This window comes from Colias eurytheme, chromosome 13 (assembly GCF_061535395.1).
Source record: "Colias eurytheme isolate Ceu_HAF_F1 chromosome 13, ilColEury1 Martin Lab GWU primary, whole genome shotgun sequence".
Classification (NCBI taxonomy): Eukaryota; Metazoa; Arthropoda; class Insecta; order Lepidoptera; family Pieridae; genus Colias; species Colias eurytheme.
The window spans coordinates 3,783,461-3,802,360 of NC_142992.1; the positions used below are offsets into that span (position 1 = coordinate 3,783,461).

At 38.1% G+C, this 18,900-nt stretch overlaps 1 protein-coding gene and 1 long non-coding RNA gene across 9 annotated transcripts; one reads left to right on the forward strand and one right to left on the reverse strand.

The window, feature by feature from the left end:
• Nucleotides 1-532: 532 nt before the first annotated feature.
• Nucleotides 533-2,803, reverse strand: LOC149903308 (uncharacterized). The gene is made up of 3 exons (XR_016457399.1): nucleotides 2,240-2,803; nucleotides 2,052-2,113; nucleotides 533-1,977 (listed from the first exon to the last, which is right to left on the reverse strand). It is a non-coding gene; the product is annotated as an uncharacterized LOC149903308 (long non-coding RNA).
• A 1,145-nt stretch (nucleotides 2,804-3,948) lies between these two features.
• Nucleotides 3,949-17,854, forward strand: Chro (chromodomain-containing protein chromator). 8 transcript variants are annotated; one of them, XM_090108996.1, is made up of 22 exons: nucleotides 3,949-4,072; nucleotides 4,434-4,548; nucleotides 4,815-4,948; nucleotides 5,513-5,704; nucleotides 6,234-6,323; nucleotides 6,554-6,655; nucleotides 7,832-8,022; nucleotides 8,348-8,483; nucleotides 8,603-8,685; nucleotides 9,267-9,406; nucleotides 10,202-10,351; nucleotides 10,700-10,818; nucleotides 10,894-10,947; nucleotides 11,063-11,221; nucleotides 11,820-11,951; nucleotides 12,639-12,869; nucleotides 13,061-13,150; nucleotides 13,286-13,426; nucleotides 13,877-14,011; nucleotides 14,686-14,793; nucleotides 15,101-16,775; nucleotides 17,541-17,854. In XM_090108996.1, exons 1-22 carry the CDS (start codon nucleotides 4,070-4,072, stop codon nucleotides 17,648-17,650), a joined length of 4,290 nt encoding a protein of 1,429 aa, XP_089965122.1. In that variant the 5' UTR covers nucleotides 3,949-4,069; the 3' UTR covers nucleotides 17,651-17,854. The 8 variants fall into 8 exon arrangements, with proteins under 8 accessions (XP_089965122.1, XP_089965123.1, XP_089965124.1 ...); XM_090108997.1 differs by having other exon boundaries at nucleotides 11,820-11,945; XM_090108998.1 differs by having other exon boundaries at nucleotides 6,246-6,323.
• Nucleotides 17,855-18,900: the final 1,046 nt, after the last annotated feature.

Genomic DNA, 18,900 nt, shown 5'->3' on the forward strand with positions numbered 1-18,900 from the left:
TGGACTTTCCAGCATGACAATGATCCAAAGGACACTGCACACACTGTAAAAGAATTTCTAACAGCGCAGTCAGTTTCTGCTTTGGACTGGCCAGCTAACAGCCCTGACCTTAACCCAATAGAGAATCTGTGGTTCGAAGTAAAGAAAAAGGTTTCAAATACACAGTGTCGAAATTTAAGGGAAGCTGTACGACGTCTTCTTAGAAGAATGAAACTCTATTTCTCTAGCAAAATGTCAAAAATTAATAGAGTCAATGCCTCGCCGGTGTAAAGCAGTAATTAAAAGCCGTGGACATGCTATTAAATATAAATTTTAGTTAAAAATGTATTAACTTGCTCTACAAATTTTTCTCGCAACGTATTATTGTAATTTTTTTAAATGAAAGTGTCATACAAAACAATTCCCGAGCAGATAAATTAATCGTTCTTAATTATTTGGCCAGCTTCACTATTATTTGAATGTGTTGCTTTGGTAAAATAAATTATTTTTGAAAAAATATTGTTGGTGATTTTATTACTTATTATTAAGACGATACACAAAAAAAATCTACTGCTTGGCGGGCGGAGTCTAATAGCTCGCTATCGCGAACGCGGGTGTGCGCGAAGTCATTCTTGCAAACTCGCCGCGCTGCCGCTGGTCGACTCGGGACAAACATGTATGGAGTCGTCATACAGTTATAATATTCTTATACATATATTTAATTGTTGATTTATTGGTTTTATTTTCTTGCTTATAAACAAATAATCTTCTTTTTAACAACTACTTAGACATTATTAATAATTATTATTATTTCGTAATGTTTACTTTATTACAAAATAATACAGGTTATAAATAATCTTTAAAATAACAAAAAATATTGTTACTCTGAAAAAATGAAATGGTACTCAATAACGCGGACTACTGAATGGACTTAGATAGAATTTGATGCTGACGTAGATATTACATCATGCCCAGAAATGAAAGGTAATATTTCTGAAAGAAGTTATAAACCCTAATTCTTCTCAGTCAAAGTCAAGAGTGGAAGATATCACTAATACAGTAAAACTGATGCGAAACTTTGGATGTTAATTTGTATATTTTTTTGTTAGTTGTTACTTAATCACGTCAAGACTACATTACCAATTTTGATAAAATATAGCTAATTGCCTGGATTTACACATAGGATACTTTTTATCCGAACTGAACACTTATGTGGGATAAGACAGGATTCACGATATAATCTAATTCCACGCGGGCAAAGCCGCGGTCGGAATGATATTTTTTTAAATAAAAAAATTGTTTAAAAAAACACAAAATATATTGATGCATGTATTTATTTTTTGCACTCTATTATAATTGTAATTATTCATTACAAATAATCAAAATAAAATAGCCAGAACAAAGTTAGGCCCTGGTAGGGTAGGTAGGCAGGTACAGCAATGTGAGACGAACACTGGCTTATTTATACCAATAATAATGTATTATAAACATTAAATTAAGTTTACTTTCTAACAACAAAAATACATAATATTAGCTAATGTGAAAGCGAATCAACCAATCATCCCACAAAAATGAAATGTGCACACAAATATTCATCCAAATCGGTTCATGTCATTAGGAGGAGTGACTGCAGCGCCATCTTCCGGGCCCAATTGTGTTTCCAGATCACCCAGGAACTCAATTTAATATACATACTTACACAAAATTTTTCGAAATGAAAACTCACATTACTATGTAAATATGAATATAAACCTGTTTTATTACTAAGCAATTTCCCGCACAGGTGTAGTAAGTATAATTGAAATAAAATATATCAACATCAAATTCTTTATACAACATACTTATCTACCACCTTCTAAGAAATGTAATTCTTGAAATTATTTCGTATTTTTTTTAAATATAATACTACTCCAATGAGCTCCTGTTCCATATTATGTCCGCCATACTTCCACTAAGTTCACCATGATTTTTTATTTCTTTGCACTTTGTTGCTTTTTGCTAAAAATGGAATCATGCGATAAAACCAGTAGAGCTTTGATAACATACATTTTTGACTGAATAAAGGTACTTACGAAGGAGTGGATTCACATTGTGAACAATCAGTGGGTTTATTTTCCTTCTGGATTCCGGATTTCTGAACAGATTATTTATGCTATAAATGAAAAAATCTTACACATTCGTTATGTACTTAAAACAGGGGTACATATCAAACATCGTCTATAATACAATTATCATCAAATTTAAAATAAAACCAACTTACTTCATTAATTTGTTCCAATTGTAAGCATTCTTTTTCCTCCAACCTTTATGTTTCTTCTTCTTATTTTCTTTATTGTCCCCATTTGTCTTATCGTGTTGTCACCCTTTTTTACGATTGCGCGAGCGACACAAGTTCCCCGTGTGACGGCCGTAGCGGGAATGACTCGTGCAGCGATCGGGGTAGGAAGATACAGGGCGGCTCTCGCTATATTGGCTGGTCGCGCGCTAATTTCAAGTATTTCTTGTTTATTTCAAAACCATCGCATATTTCAAAATTCTAACACGGTAGACGTATAGGTTGTATATTTTATAGTTAATATCCAAAAAGTCGTAACTTTACGTTTGTTATTTTGAAGATGCCAGAGATTAAAAAAAAATAACAATGATAACTTTGTATTTTTTTTCTATCGAGAAAATATCATGGAATCATGTTTCTAAAACGGTAGACGTATTGTGTTACTATTGAACTTTCTTGTCAAGAATTTTCATCACGACAACTTTAATAATATAAAAATTACGAAGGTTTGAAAAGGGCCGTAAATGTTAGAAAAATTAATTCATCACCTTAAACTTAGTTGCTCTATTAATGTGGCTATTTTATGACATAACTAGTTGCTTCTCAGAAGGTGAACATCTCTGTGTACCTATGACATTATTTAAATAAAAATTTCTAGTACTTCAGATCGTTCTTAATTGTATGACCACCACTATATATAAAGATGATCGATCATTTCATGAAATGAGAAAATCTACGATATAGCCACGACCATGGACGTATAAAAAAAGACGGACGCCGTATTACGAACAAACAACGTGAAGCCACCATAGTAAGCTAGCGATCGTGTAAAGACAATAAACACGCACACACTCTCACCATAGTAAGCTAGTCGGCCGCCATTACGTCGTGAACTAGCGTCACTGTTACACAAAAAAATATTTAAAATACCGTCTTGCGTGGTTAAATGGTGTCGCAACAGTACAATTTTAAATAACAAAACACAAGGGATTAACTTCCACAGGGAAGCAAGTTATTTCTTTTATGTTTTAATGACAAAATTATTACGGCAAAATTTATAGAAAAAAATACAGCCGCCATTGTCATCAGGAAAGCTGTTGCCATGGCAACATGGCACACACACATTGATGTTTCGCCGCCATTACTAGGCAGTAGGCTTCACTCAATGTTTAGGCGATATACCGTCCGTCTTTTTTTATACGTCCATGGCCACGACATATATACCTACATGAACAAACATAAATATATCCCTATATAATGCCTATATACTTATCATACATCACGATAACAGTAGAACATAGAACCTCTTCTTTTTTCGAAGTCGGTTAACAAAATAATAAAAATAAACGAGTTTGATTATAAAATTATTATGATTTCTATCAATATAAAGCTCTGAATATGATAGGTTAAGCATTTATGGTAACTTATAGTTTCTTTTAATTGATTAATCTACAGTTAATTTTAGTTTTTATCAGCAAAATTGTGTTTCTTTCAAATGTCGGTTAAATATGTCGACATAATGTCGAGTCGGCCATTTGTGACGGCAAAACTACTACCAGAAGTATGTTATGCCATTCCAAATGATCACTATTTCGTGATTGGTTAATAATATCAGCGTGCTTAGTTGCGATTGGGCATTAACGAAAGTCTTAGATTAGAAAACACATTGTGTCGGCCATCGCGAGGTGGCATATTTAATGTGTCGGTAAAATTTTTATATTGAATTTGAGAGTGGAACTCGTCGCATTGTTGTTCCGTTTTGCATGCATTCTTGTAATTAAATATTTGTAAAAAAATCTGATTTGTTGACATTAAATGGTGAGTGAGAATATAAATAAAAAGTGAACAAAATTATTCTTTATTGTGATTATATCAAATATCAGATAAGGCAAAATTTGTTATAAATAGTAGATAATGGTTGAGAAGCTGCCTAAGTTATAGGCTCGGCATTGTATAGGCGTCTCTGTTAAATTAATTACCTTGTTCGCTATATTAATGATGATTTTATATTATTTTTGCAATTAATAAGTACAGAAACCTAACGAAAATATAGCTAAAAAATGTAGTAATGTTTGGTTTATTATGTTCATAATGTAAGTTTGGCGGGAATCTGATGCTATACATTTAGCTTAGGTTATAAAATTAGTAAAAACTTTAGAAAGTATCCAAATAATTGTAGAAAGATAGTGCTGTGGAAATAATGGCGTCTATGGAAGAAGGAGAACCGCCGCTTGCGGAAGAAATACCAGCTGGAAACCCCCAGGAGTTGACAAAAAATCCTACTGCTCTAAAAGGTAAAAATTATAATACATATTTATTATTCTAAAAAAGTTAAAGCGACTATGGACCTATTTATAATTTATAGCTTAAATTATAATTGTACCTAGAGAAAATAAAATAAACATTTTTCACAGGAGTCTCATTACAGTTATGTTATAGCTATAAGCCACAGAGCAAGTATGCTATAAGCTATTGTAGAAAAGAAGTGGGTGGGGTATCAAAATTTATGTTTATAATGTTTGTTGTACTGTCAAAAATAATTTGTACTGTTTATTTGCAGAAGCCCATGAACAAATGGCCACCTTGGATGTGCTGGTGTGCGGACAGTGCCACTCAGCATTCCATTTTGTTGATGAGTTCAAGGAGCACAAAGATGAAAACAACTGTACTGGAAAATCTCCTGTTAGAGATAGTGTAAGTTCATTTGTTATCATTGATAAAAATGCTAATGAACATTTTTAAAATTTCCACCGTCTATTAATCAAATTGATAGAGATAATTTTAAATATTTTGTAGGTTCTTTTGATTGTTTAGGTAAACAAGCCTCGTAAAAAATTTAAACGGATATTCATTAAATTGTTACTGCAGCTGGCATTCCAATTAAAATGAATTGTTTTTCATACATTAGAATTTAAAAAAATGAACATCAACTGATATAATATTTGTCCTACTTAGAGATATGGTAGCCTCTGGCCAGATAGATTAATAAATTCATGATAACCTCAGTTCTGCACATAGAAGTTTGCTACAGAAGAACACGATAATCACTACATAGTATAAAACAAAGTCCCTTTCTCTGTCCCTATTTCCCTTTATATGCTTATATCTTTAAAACTACGCAACGGATTTTGATGTGGTTTTTTTTAATAGATAGAGTGATTCAAGAAGATGGTTTTAGTATATAATTTATTAGGTTTTAGTCAAAGCGGGCGAAGCCGCGAGCGGTAATCTAGTTTATTAATAAAATTTGGCCCACAGAATGAAAGCAAGTCGCAAGTGTGGGCGTTCCTCCTATGGAAGTGTTCGTCCCGCGACGCCGCAGCGACATCGGGCGATAACAGCTGGAAACTGTACCAGCAGTGGTGCAGGATGCCCGAAGCACAGCGCACTGCGTGGATCACCGCTGGCTCCAATGTACAGTCCTTGTCTAAGTTCTCACATGCTAAAGTTGTGAGTATATTGAGAATTGAGATTGTTCTTGATTAAAATTTAAAAGTTAGATTAAGGGCCGATTTTTCAATGCTTGGATAAAACTTATTTGTCGAATAATGAATAAAACTACCATTTTAAAAACGTATTCTAATTGCCCGTATTTGACAGTTTACGTGACATTTTAATATTATTGTGAAATACTTTATTGGACGGATAAGTTTTATCCAAGCATTGAAAAATCGGCCCTAAAAGTATGTGTAGTGTTTAGCAGTGCCGGCGTCAGGGGGGGGGAGAGAGCCCAGAATGGCAAATTCTGGGGGGCGCCAAGGTCTGAAGTTGGAGTCTCTTGCCTCTCCTGGTGCAAACCTTCAGAACACCTCAAGTGGGCGCCACAATATTTTCGCCCAGGGTGTCAGTGGCCCTTATACCGGCACTGGTGTTTAGTTAGTTTACTAAGCTATTATTAGGTTATAGTACTATTTAATTATAATTGAGTAAATGTGTTTTTTAGATTAATAATTTTCATAAAATATGATTTATTAATTAGATGGAATTAAAGTCAGATGATCAGCTTGTTCCTGTTCAAAACACACCGGGTGAAGGGAAAAGAAGGGGAAGACCAAGAAAAATAAAACAAGTATGTATTTTATTACTAGCTCTGAATTTAATTTAGTTGACCATGCCTCAAATAATAAATAATCAAACACACACACATCATGATTAACTTGGCGAGACAGAATTTGAAAAGCGTAAAATGTTTTTAAATTATGTATTTGCATGTACTTTCTTTTATTTATCTGAATTTTCAAAAAATACATTTAAATTTATAGATTTTTCTATTTTCTAATTTGATATATTATTTTGTAGGAAGATATTGAACCGCAACCATCTGGAGAAGAAAGTGATGATGTAAAACCATCAATCAAACCTCCTTCTAAATTATCAGTTTCAGCTCTTGCGAAGGCAAAGGTATAACATTTTATATAATTTCAATAGATTGTTGTTTATTTGTGTGATATTTGGTAAATGAATAATTCGATAATAATAGAAAATAAAATTGTTTTGTGGTTCTGATACTTTGGTTGCAATCTTCCTTTTCTTAAATTTAATTTAGTAAAATATGCAAGAGTAATCCTTTTATCATTACATTTTTATTTATTAAAGATTTAATTTTAAATTATTGGAGTATGAAACAATGTATAATAATTATACTTGCTTGCAAAAGTACATACATAATTCGTAAGCGGCTCCTTCCAAATTATTATTTTTTTATAATTGAGTTTTTAGCTCTAAGTAGAAACTATTTTGAACGGATGTTAACACTACTTAGTATACAAGAATATTCTCAGATCAACAAATGTATAAAAAAAATTTTGCTGTGACCTTTTAATAGATTAGTTCTTGACGAAGGTTTAAGTATAATTTGTGAAGCCACAGGTGCAAGTAGATTTCAAAATAACTCAAAAGTCACCATATATACACATCCATCTATCCATTAACACTTAACCCCTCAAAAAGTGTAGCTGTAGCTGCAAATTTATATAAATTAATTCAGGAGAGCAGTGGTGGCTCAGTGGTGAGACCTCGGACTTCGAATCGATAAGTCCGGGGTTCGAGACCAGGCTAGCGCGCAGGAAATAAATTGATTTTTCAATTTATCTGCGCATGTTGTAACGTCACCACTGCTCGAACGGTGAAGGAAAACATCGTGAGGAAACCGACATGTCGAAGAATCAAAAGTTCGACGACATGTGTCATCCGCCAACCGGCACTTGGCCAGCGTGGTGGATTATGGCCTGTACCCTATAGGAGGCCCGTGTCGCAGCAGTGGGAACGTGTATGGGCTGATGATGATGATGACCACAGAACATATAAAAGAGGTTAGAATGGCAATAATTCGCCGTTCCTATAAGAACCGGTGTCGCCTGTGGGTGTGGCCAAGTCCACGCAAGTCCGCTTACGCACATATTTGCAATTTAAAATCTAGCCAATCATAGCGCCGCGCGATCACGCGATTTAAAATGGAACGAATCATACGCATGATGATGATGTGAGCAGTGCTCATATCCTTGGCGCGTCTGTCCCGCCTACAATGCCTTTCTAACCTCTTTTATATGTTCTGTGATGATGATGATGAATTCGCAGGAGGACACAGAAAGTGTACGCGGTGCACAAGAGCGCGTGCCGGCAGCGGAGCGTATCGCGCGTCGCACGGAGCGCGAGGCTCCGCCGGGCGCAGCACCCCAAGAGTTTGTTGTAGAGAAGATACTCGCCAAGCGGTTCAACCCGCGCCGCAAGCACTATGAGTACCTGCTCAAGTGGGAGGGCTACCCGCAGTATGTGATCTGTTGTTTTTGAGTCTAGCGCTTGGTGTTGTTTAAATAAATAATAATTAATAAATATCTTGTTGCTATTGGTATTACATTCGAATTGTTTATAAAATTTCATATTTTTTGATATGAACAAAGCGATTTAAATTAAATTTCATACCTGTAAAAAAATTCGTATTTCTAAAATGTTGTATTTCAAAGAGATATTTGGGAATTTTTTTTAAAGAATGTTTAATATTAGTCTTATTTTAACAGCCACATTATTTTGATTTTCGTTGCTTTTAATAATTTCAAAGCATACTTGGCCCTAATTTAAAATATGGAATTGCAGCGAACAAAATACATGGGAGCCAGTAGAAAATATGGAAACATGCAAACACTTACTAGAGGCATTTGAAAAGCAATTGGCACGGCAAAAGGAACTGAAGGCATTAAGAGCTCAACAACAATCACAACATCCAGTACAGGTAAAATTTTATTCATTATCATAATGTGTAATTTATAAATTAATCTAATGAAGTTGATAACCAGTTTAATATATATAAAATACATACATTAATTATTCCTTATGTAATTGTTTGCACAGGTGAAACAAACAAGTACACCATTGCCTCAAGTTGTGAAACAATTAGTTAAGAAAAATGACACACCAGCATTAACACCTACAGGGTAAGTTAAAAAAGCCTTTATGATTAATGTTTACTGTTGTATAGATATTATTTATTTATTTTTATATGTTTATATTATTGTATTCATATTTAGATATATTTTAATAGACAATAAAATAGTAAACATATTTTTTTTAATGGTAAAATATGGTATTAAATAGATTTATAATTTATTTTATTTGTTTATTGGTACAGAAAACAAAATTTTAAGCAGAGTTTATACTGGCGCCAGTCCTACAGACAAGCCAGCATGGCCTTGTGTAAATTATGCTGTACACTTTTTCTAACATAATTTCGCGATATGAAACCTTATGAGGTTTTTAACAGCACTCATAATGATAAATGAGTATAAAAAAAAAATTGGTTGTTTGTAAAGTAGGTTTACGATCGAGATGTTTACGTGATAACATAATGCAGTGGCAGCGCTCGAGATGAGACGGGAGATCGGTCCGTCTCTCTCTCGTTATACCTGCGATCGCGCTCGTGAGGTTTTGGTGTGACACAAGTTTCTGAACATGTCACCCGACTAAAACGATTTTAAAAACGTTATCACGTTAAAAACATGAACGTTTTATATTGTAGCCGTTTACAACGTAGTAGTAAAGCGCGTGCGTTGGACCAAGTGAAGGCGTGGTGCGGCGGCGCGGACGACGAACCGCCCGCCAAGCGCGCCAGACAACTCTCTGTGGACAATGACTACTCCGACCCTGATGAGCCTAAAGGTCAGTTTGGAATGTGAAACTATGTAGGGAGCCAACATTATAAGCCAAAATGGATAATGATAATCAAGAAGCTTATATCTAATACACTGGAGATTTCAGTATGAACATTAACTTCAGAGTGGAAGAGAGGCCTGGAAGAGATCGCTACCTAGCGATAAGGCCACCGTTTGTACACATTATTTTCCTCTTGTCTGTACTGTATGTGTCTCTATTTCTTTTGTGTGTGCAATAAATAATAAAATAAATAACTTGTAACAAGAAAATATGACCTTGAATGAAGCCTGTATGCTTTTTATCCCTTTCACACCTAACTAACTACCTAGGAAAGGGATAAAAAACATACAGGCGTCATTCAACGTCATATTTTCTTGTTACAAGTTAATTTTCATACTGAAATCTCCAGTGTATTAGATATTCTTGAATGATAATAGTCAGTAGACTGTGCATGTTTATAATAACCTAAAAATGAGTGCATGCTTTTCATGGCAACTAATATGGATTGAAGTTAATGGCTCGGTATATTAAACGTTCGTTTGGAGATGAGATAAACATATTATTATGTTGTTAATTTTTATTTAATATACATATTCTTTGAATGTGTGGTGTTTAAATCCTTTGAAAAAATATGTTTGGTTAGTCAAAAAGTGTATGTGCATTATAAAACTTTGGACTAAAATTTTAAGGCATGTTTATTTTCAAAAGTTTTGGCAGTGGTTATTATATGTATAGAGGAGTTGTATATTTTTAACAATGTGTGTCAAAATGTGTTAGTTAAAGTATTTGTATGGTTTCTAGTGGAAAAAAGCATTATCAATGGCCAATCGTCTCCAAAGTCTAATGTGGATCCAGAGTTAGTGAAGTCCCTGGGGCTTGGTGGCAAGGGCATGCCTAACATTAAGGGAGTTATCAAAGTTGACCCCAAGCATATGCCTAACTTGAGCACAGGTAATATTGGTTTATATAAATTTATAAAGAATAGAAAAAATTCGATCACGAGGCGGGACTCGAACCCGCATCCTTTTGCGCCATTCCGGGGAGAATGCCTGACCAACTCAGCCACTCGTGACCCGCCAGAGCAATCGAATTTATTCTATTCTTTCAGTTTTTTTTATGTGTCTTGGGGACACACCGCGCGCCATCTATTGGGATGATTAAATTCTTTATAAATTTATATTTATAAAGCATTTAAATGCCATAAAATAATAAATATCAATTTCAATATTGGTTTAGGTTATGTCTCATATGTTAAGTTTACTTAAAATGTAATTGTACAATTCAAATAATTGTTGTCAGGTGTGTACATAATGTCAAAGAGTTCTGGCATAATGAAGATCGATTCACCTGGAAAAATTGGTCCTGGCCTTAATATAGACCAAGATGTTATTAAGAAGCAAATAATGGCTGCTAAACAGGTATGTATATCATTGTTTTAAAATGTTTTAAGGTATGTTGTAAAAAAAAACAATGATTATTATTTTTATTTACAGAAGAAGATGGAAGAAAATAAGAGACAATCACCAAGTACACCAATGACACAACAGGTAATTAATTAACCATGAAAAATATATTATGTTACACATTTTTTGTTATTTCAATGTTATAAATATTGGTATAATATATTATGTTCAATGTTAAAATAAATTTACGAATTAAAAGGTTAAGAAAACATATGGCCCTGCTGGACAGCAAGTCACCGAAAAGACAATAATAACTCCATCTGGACAGAAAATCATTCAGAGGACAATACAAAGACCATATGGCGGTCAGTCTGACGGAAAGTCGCCAGTTACTATACTCAATAAGAAATTGGCACAAGTAAGTACCAAGGCATTTGAAAAATGTAATGTGTACCTCAATATCAGCATAAAAAATCTTATTAGGAAATATTATATATGAATGAAGTCAATTTTTAATATAACTCTTAATGCAATTTGTAAACAAATTTTATACATTTGTTTTTGTTCTTCAAGAAGTACTATGAATCAGAAGATCTATTTCTATGATCAATTTTATTTATCAGCTTTCCCTGTTATTTCTGTTTTCTTCTTACCATACTAAGACTTTTTGGTAGTTTATACTGCGAATCAATTTCATTCATTTACGAATATAATATACAGTAGTATTAATCACAGAACATATAAAAGAGGTTAGAATGGCAATAATTCGCCGTTCCTATAAGAACCGGTGTCGCCTGTAGGTGTGACCAAGTCTACGCAAGTTCGCTTACGCACATATTTGCAATTTAAAATCTAGCCAATCATAGCGCCGCGCGATCACGCGATTTAAAATGGAACGAATCATACGCATGATGATGATGTGAGCAGTGCTCATATCCTTGGCGCGTCTGTCCCGCCTACAATGCCTTTCTAACCTCTTTTATATGTTCTGTGGTATTAATATTTTGTATGTGTAGTCGCAAGGAGACAGTCTACTGCGTCGCGGCGGTGCGGTGAGAGGCCGCGGGCGGGGCGGGTTCATGTCTTCGCCTACAACGCTCATGCGTATCAAGGAGAAGGCTGTTTCCTTTGATTTCGACAAGGTAAATGTATGTGACGTGTCAAATATTAATATAGATTACAATTAACATATTTTTTTGCACGCTTTTTATATTGATTTATATGTTCTGACAAAGAAATCTACAGCTTATGCTAACTATTTAAAAGTTATTAAATTTTACATATTGCTTGAGTTGTTTATAGAATAAAAATTGTCTTATTATATTTTTACAATATCTTTTCGATGATTAGAAATGATAGAAGAAAACATAACATAACCTTATTAAAATTGACACCTTACGTCCTGGCATTAAGGTTCAAAGTCTATTGTATCTCACATTCGCAAACTGTCTAAAACACACATAGGATTTCGCTTTGGACAATTTTTGAATGTGATTCGAACTCTGAACTCGAAAGTTTATTCACTCAAGTAGACTGAAATGTCACAGTACAGTACTCGTCATGAAAAAAGAACGCTGGATGAAAGTGATGGGGTGTGTTTTCGCATGTATCGAGTTTAGCACGAAAGTTATTTGCTGCTTGTATAATTTTTGAAGTAGGCTCTCGAGTCGTGGCTTCGCAACTACATATTTGTTATTCTTATACCACCTCATAACACCAAATAGACCAATAAATCGCCAATGCGCAGCTTAACCGTCAGCGTTCTTTTTACATGACGCGACCTATACTTAAACCTATTGTAATCCCAAGTGTAACTGAACTATACCATTACCCAGTGGGACACGTCGTCTGACTCGTCGGACGGCGTGGAGGACCCGTTCCCGCGCGAGCTGGGCCCGCTGCCGCCGGCGAGCCCCGAGCGGCCGCTGACGCTGTGCCCGCTCACGGGGCGGCGGCTCGCGCGCGCGGAGAACGAGCCCACGCCGCCGCCCACGCCCTCGCCCCCGCCCACGCCGCCCACGCCGCCCACCCCGCCGCCCACGCAGTCCGCTACTATGCTCATGAAGGTACGTGGCTGATTGTACTGCGTTAATTTATTTTTGAAAATTTTAAAAAGCGTATGTCCTCGCGGTCAATAATCGTCTACTTTGCTTATTAGAGAGTTTGAATTGTATTTTTAATACTGTATAAGTACCAACATTTGTTAGAAAAGTCCTTCTTTTATACAAATGTTTTCTTATTATTTATTATTCAACAGGTGGAAATGTCGCCGGGTGGAACAACGGGAATGTTGGTACAGGGCGATGGAGCGCAGCCTTCCTTACCTATGCTTACTGATGAAGATGGAGTGAGTAAAAATTTCAATATACCTACTTGTCCCTAATGAAAATCGATCAGTGAAACAGATGTATAATGCATCTGCCCCTTACCCCACTTGGGGACATGGGACTTCACTCTTACACGTATTTATTTGTTGTAATAGACGGAAGTGAAAGTGGAAGCGAGTGCCGTGAAACAGTTGTTAGAAGAGGGCGTCGGCGTTGATGATAGTGAAGAAGTTAGTTTATTGCACGCTGGTCACACACCCATCATGATTCGCGGGGAGGATGGAGTGCTATATCAGGTAATTGAGTATAAGTTAAATGTAAATATTTGTAATTTTTTAAACGTGTTTCTAGAAAAAGGTAGCTTTCCTATTAAATTAAAAAAAAAAAATGTGTTTTCCCTCTTTAATAGCAAAAAATCCTCTCGGGTAAACGGTTTTTTTTGTAAGCTTTTTAAATTTTAAATATTTTTCACCGTTACCTAAACAGCGAAAAATCCAAAAAACATTACAATCGACGTTATACAACATATCATAAGTCGTTCCTTCATTTTGAATTGAAACTTCTTTAGGCGGCGCGTTGGTAGTTATATCCAAGGTCGCGCCATGGCAATATTGTCACGTCGTCTTGCCAAAGACGTTTCACTTCTGACACGTCTGCTCGGCCCACGCTCTTTTTTTCTATTGCATTGCAAAATAACGTGCTATCAAACATACAAACGATAGATAGCTAATGTATATTGTATGCAGGTGGCCGGCGAGAACGAAGCGGGCCAGACGCTGTTAGTAGCGGCTGAGGGTGTGGAGGGGGGAGTGGAGGGGGTGGAGGGCGGCGTGGAGGGGGACGGGGAGGGGGTCATGTATGTGACACGGGAGGACGGACAGGTGAGCATTATTAATTGATATATATTGACATATGGAGACGACACCGCCTACATCACTTATGTTCCGCTCAACATACGCCATATGGCGTAACTGCACGCTCATTTTTTATTTGTTTTAAAGTGAAACGCATTAAATATGCCTTCGTGTGTGTTGCGATATTGCGCAAATAATACAAATAATACGGAAAAGTGCAAAGGAATAACTTTCATCGGTAAGTATCAGGTACTTACTGATGAAAGTTATTAATAACTAGATAATAATTTTTAAAACTTAGTTAGAGCAAAAAAATGGCGCACAGATTTTGTTCGTGGTGTCTCTTCCATACGTGTCATATTATCTCAATGGCATTATTATGTTTTTTTTTGTTCGCGAGTACATGCTATGTGAATGTGTAAAACCACGGTAATAATACCTACAGTAGTCCGATTGTGTTTTATCTGTGTGATAACTTTCTTTAATCCGGTTGTATTGAGTTTAAATAATACGAATGAATGCCTACCAGACACATCAGACTCCAGAAATACCAAGCGTCTGACTGCAGATGTGGCATGATACACTAGACACATAATAAAATTTATGTATGGCACCAAAAAAATGTAAACACTTTTAGATTACAATCCCTCAGAAATGTTACCCGCGACATTGCAATCAATAATGTAATGAAATGTTCACAGACGCTACTAGTGTCGACGCAAGGTGTGCAAGGCACAGTGGAGGGCGTGGAGGGCGGGGCTGAGGGTGACGGGGAAGGTGTGACGTATGTTACAAGAGAGGATGGACAGGTGCGTTTACTTCTTTTTGTCGAATAATTTACAGCAATTTCTTATAATTTAACTAAAGCTTTTGGAATAGATATTTTTTTATAAATATATGATTCAAAGGTATAAATTGAAAAAATATCTTCACTAGACAATTTACTTCTTGACAGCGAAAATATTGATAAAGTTTATAAAGTAATGTACTTTTTGATGTGTGTTGCGTTATATAACCAACATTGGCCGAAATTTAACTCCCATACAATCGTATCACGATTGATCCTTCAATAACAATATGTATTTAAAGCTAATTAATATCGTGTTTGTACTATAGGACGTGCTGACAATCGACCCGTCGCAGCTCGCGCAGCTGATGCCGGGCGGGTCTGCGGGCGGGCTGCAGCAGGTGGCCGTGCAGGTGGAGGGCGAGCCCGGGGAGGACGCCACGCAGGTCATCGCGCAGCTCGTGCAGGCCGACCTGCCCTCGCCCGGTACGTGCACACAATACCTGGCAGACGCACCAGATACCAGACGGCTGCAGCAGGTGGCCGTGCAGGTGGAGGGCGAGCCCGGGGAGGACGCCACGCAGGTCATCGCGCAGCTCGTGCAGGCCGACCTGCCCTCGCCCGGTACGTGCACACAATACCTGGCAGACGCACCAGATACCAGACGGCTGCAGCAGGTGGCCGTGCAGGTGGAGGGCGAGCCCGGGGAGGACGCCACGCAGGTCATCGCGCAGCTCGTGCAGGCCGACCTGCCCTCGCCCGGTACGTGCACACAATACCTGGCAGACGCACCAGATACCAGACGGCTGCAGCAGGTGGCCGTGCAGGTGGAGGGCGAGCCCGGGGAGGACGCCACGCAGGTCATCGCGCAGCTCGTGCAGGCCGACCTGCCCTCGCCCGGTACGTGCACACAATACCTGGCAGACGCACCAGATACCAGACGGCTGCAGCAGGTGGCCGTGCAGGTGGAGGGCGAGCCCGGGGAGGACGCCACGCAGGTCATCGCGCAGCTCGTGCAGGCCGACCTGCCCTCGCCCGGTACGTGCACACAATACCTGGCAGACGCACCAGATACCAGACGGCTGCAGCAGGTGGCCGTGCAGGTGGAGGGCGAGCCCGGGGAGGACGCCACGCAGGTCATCGCGCAGCTCGTGCAGGCCGACCTGCCCTCGCCCGGTACGTGCACACAATACCTGGCAGACGCACCAGATACCAGACGGCTGCAGCAGGTGGCCGTGCAGGTGGAGGGCGAGCCCGGGGAGGACGCCACGCAGGTCATCGCGCAGCTCGTGCAGGCCGACCTGCCCTCGCCCGGTACGTGCACACAATACCTGGCAGACGCACCAGATACCAGACGGCTGCAGCAGGTGGCCGTGCAGGTGGAGGGCGAGCCCGGGGAGGACGCCACGCAGGTCATCGCGCAGCTCGTGCAGGCCGACCTGCCCTCGCCCGGTACGTGCACACAATACCTGGCAGACGCACCAGATACCAGACGGCTGCAGCAGGTGGCCGTGCAGGTGGAGGGCGAGCCCGGGGAGGACGCCACGCAGGTCATCGCGCAGCTCGTGCAGGCCGACCTGCCCTCGCCCGGTACGTGCACACAATACCTGGCAGACGCACCAGATACCAGACGGCTGCAGCAGGTGGCCGTGCAGGTGGAGGGCGAGCCCGGGGAGGACGCCACGCAGGTCATCGCGCAGCTCGTGCAGGCCGACCTGCCCTCGCCCGGTACGTGCACACAATACCTGGCAGACGCACCAGATACCAGACGGCTGCAGCAGGTGGCCGTGCAGGTGGAGGGCGAGCCCGGGGAGGACGCCACGCAGGTCATCGCGCAGCTCGTGCAGGCCGACCTGCCCTCGCCCGGTACGTGCACACAATACCTGGCAGACGCACCAGATACCAGACGGCTGCAGCAGGTGGCCGTGCAGGTGGAGGGCGAGCCCGGGGAGGACGCCACGCAGGTCATCGCGCAGCTCGTGCAGGCCGACCTGCCCTCGCCCGGTACGTGCACACAATACCTGGCAGACGCACCAGATACCTGTCGTCAGACCACCGATACCAGTCGTCAGACCACCGTACATACAATACCTGTCAGACGCACCAGATACAGATACAAAATAAAAAAAGACGGGTTGCACTCCGGGCACGGCAGAAGAGAAAACTTGATTATTAACGTTGAGCATGCTTGATATCCATCCGTCTTACGCTTTTTCGATCAGGTCACGTGTCCTGAGTCCTGACGCGAGATTTTATACCCATTACAGATTACAGAACAAGTGCTCAACGCCGCTAAAGAAGTTTTCACTTCAAAAAATAAACAAATAAATAAATACCAGACGTCTGACCACAAATACCAGTCGTCAGACCACAGATATCGAACACCAAACACTAGATTCCACACATGTCATATAATACCAGACTACACAGATAGCAGACGTCAGATTAGAGATATTAAACACCAGACACTAGATGTTTGGTCTCTAAAGCACATACACTATGCAGTATACACACCAAATTCCACATATTTTGTCAGATATAAGACTACATAGATACCAGACGTCAGACTGCAAATAATAGATAGGAAACTTAAACTTCACTAATACTAGACACTGACTTGACATATTTACCAGACTGCACAGATATCAGACACTTGACACAGACAAACATGTTAAACCACTCAAAGAAAAATCTCATATTACTTAAAACATATTCCAGCTTATATGTTAATAAATAAAATGTTTTTAATTTACTCTTGTTTTATCGCAGGTGGCACGCGGCGGGTAGTTCTCCTACTACCAGACGGAAGCTTCACAATGACTGAACTCGACAAGGAACAGTACGAGTCCATAACGGAAGCGAGTAAAGCACAAGAGTGAATGACTGATAGCTTAAGTGTATAGTTACTGAACAGTCTAAGACTAAGGAATTACCCCTGATCCCCAAATAAACGGGGATTTCTTGAATTATATGCATACATGTGTTGATTATGAGAATTATAGTATAGACTATATTTTTTAGTGGCGCAGTTCTTAATATTTTAATGAACAAAACAGTATGAAATTAACGATTTATCTTATACTAGCTTTAGCTAAAACCCGCATAGTTCCCGTTCCTGTGGGATTTCCGGGATAAAACCTAGCCTATGTCACTCAGAAATGATGTAGCTTTCCAACAGTGAAAGAATTTTTCAAATCTGCCAAGTAGTTTCGGAGCCTATTCAATTCATACAAACAAACAAACAAACAAAAAATCAAACCTTTCCTCTTTATAATATTTGTATAGATGATGATGAAATTAGTGGTCACTTATTGTTAAAGTTTGATTTTATTATGTATTTGTATGCACAAAAATGTATGATGTACATGGGAAAATGTTTTGTAAGAATCGATCCAAATGTAATTATGAATAAATATTTCATAGATGGTTTCCATTGCCACTTTCAATTACAAGTTGGACACTTTGAATGCATATAATTCAAATTTTATGAATAATTAGATTTTTAGAATGAGAGTGAAGGAAAATAAAACATGACCTTGACTTGCGTTACTTTTTAATATTTATTGTAATATATACTACAAAAACAGCAAGTAACTGTAATATTGATTGAATAATTGAATAATACACAAGATACACACTGATGTATTATCAACTTGAAAATATGTAAATTTGTTGTCTTTAAACTTAAATTAATTCTAAACTCTCAAGAATTAAACTTTTAAAAATATATTTGCCTAATTGTAATTTTATTGTAAGTTACATTTTGTATATTAATTATAAATAAGAATTTCATATCGGTAAAATAAACGCGATTAGGAAGAAAATAAATTTATTTATTTTGCATTCTTTTGGTTTACTTTCCCACTCTCGTTCTTTAATGTAAGGAAAACTACTTGTCTATTTATAGTTCAATAATATGCCTTAAATCTAGGCCAGGTACTAGATTGTAGGTGTAATATATATGCTACATTTTACATATATGAAGAATACTATACAGAAATCCATATTCTTTACAGTTTTTATTGTTTAAATTTCGTTTTTATAAGAATTGTAATTTTACTTGTTACATAAATGGTTATAATATATCCTAATGGATTCAATATCAGTAATGAATTATTTGGATATTATA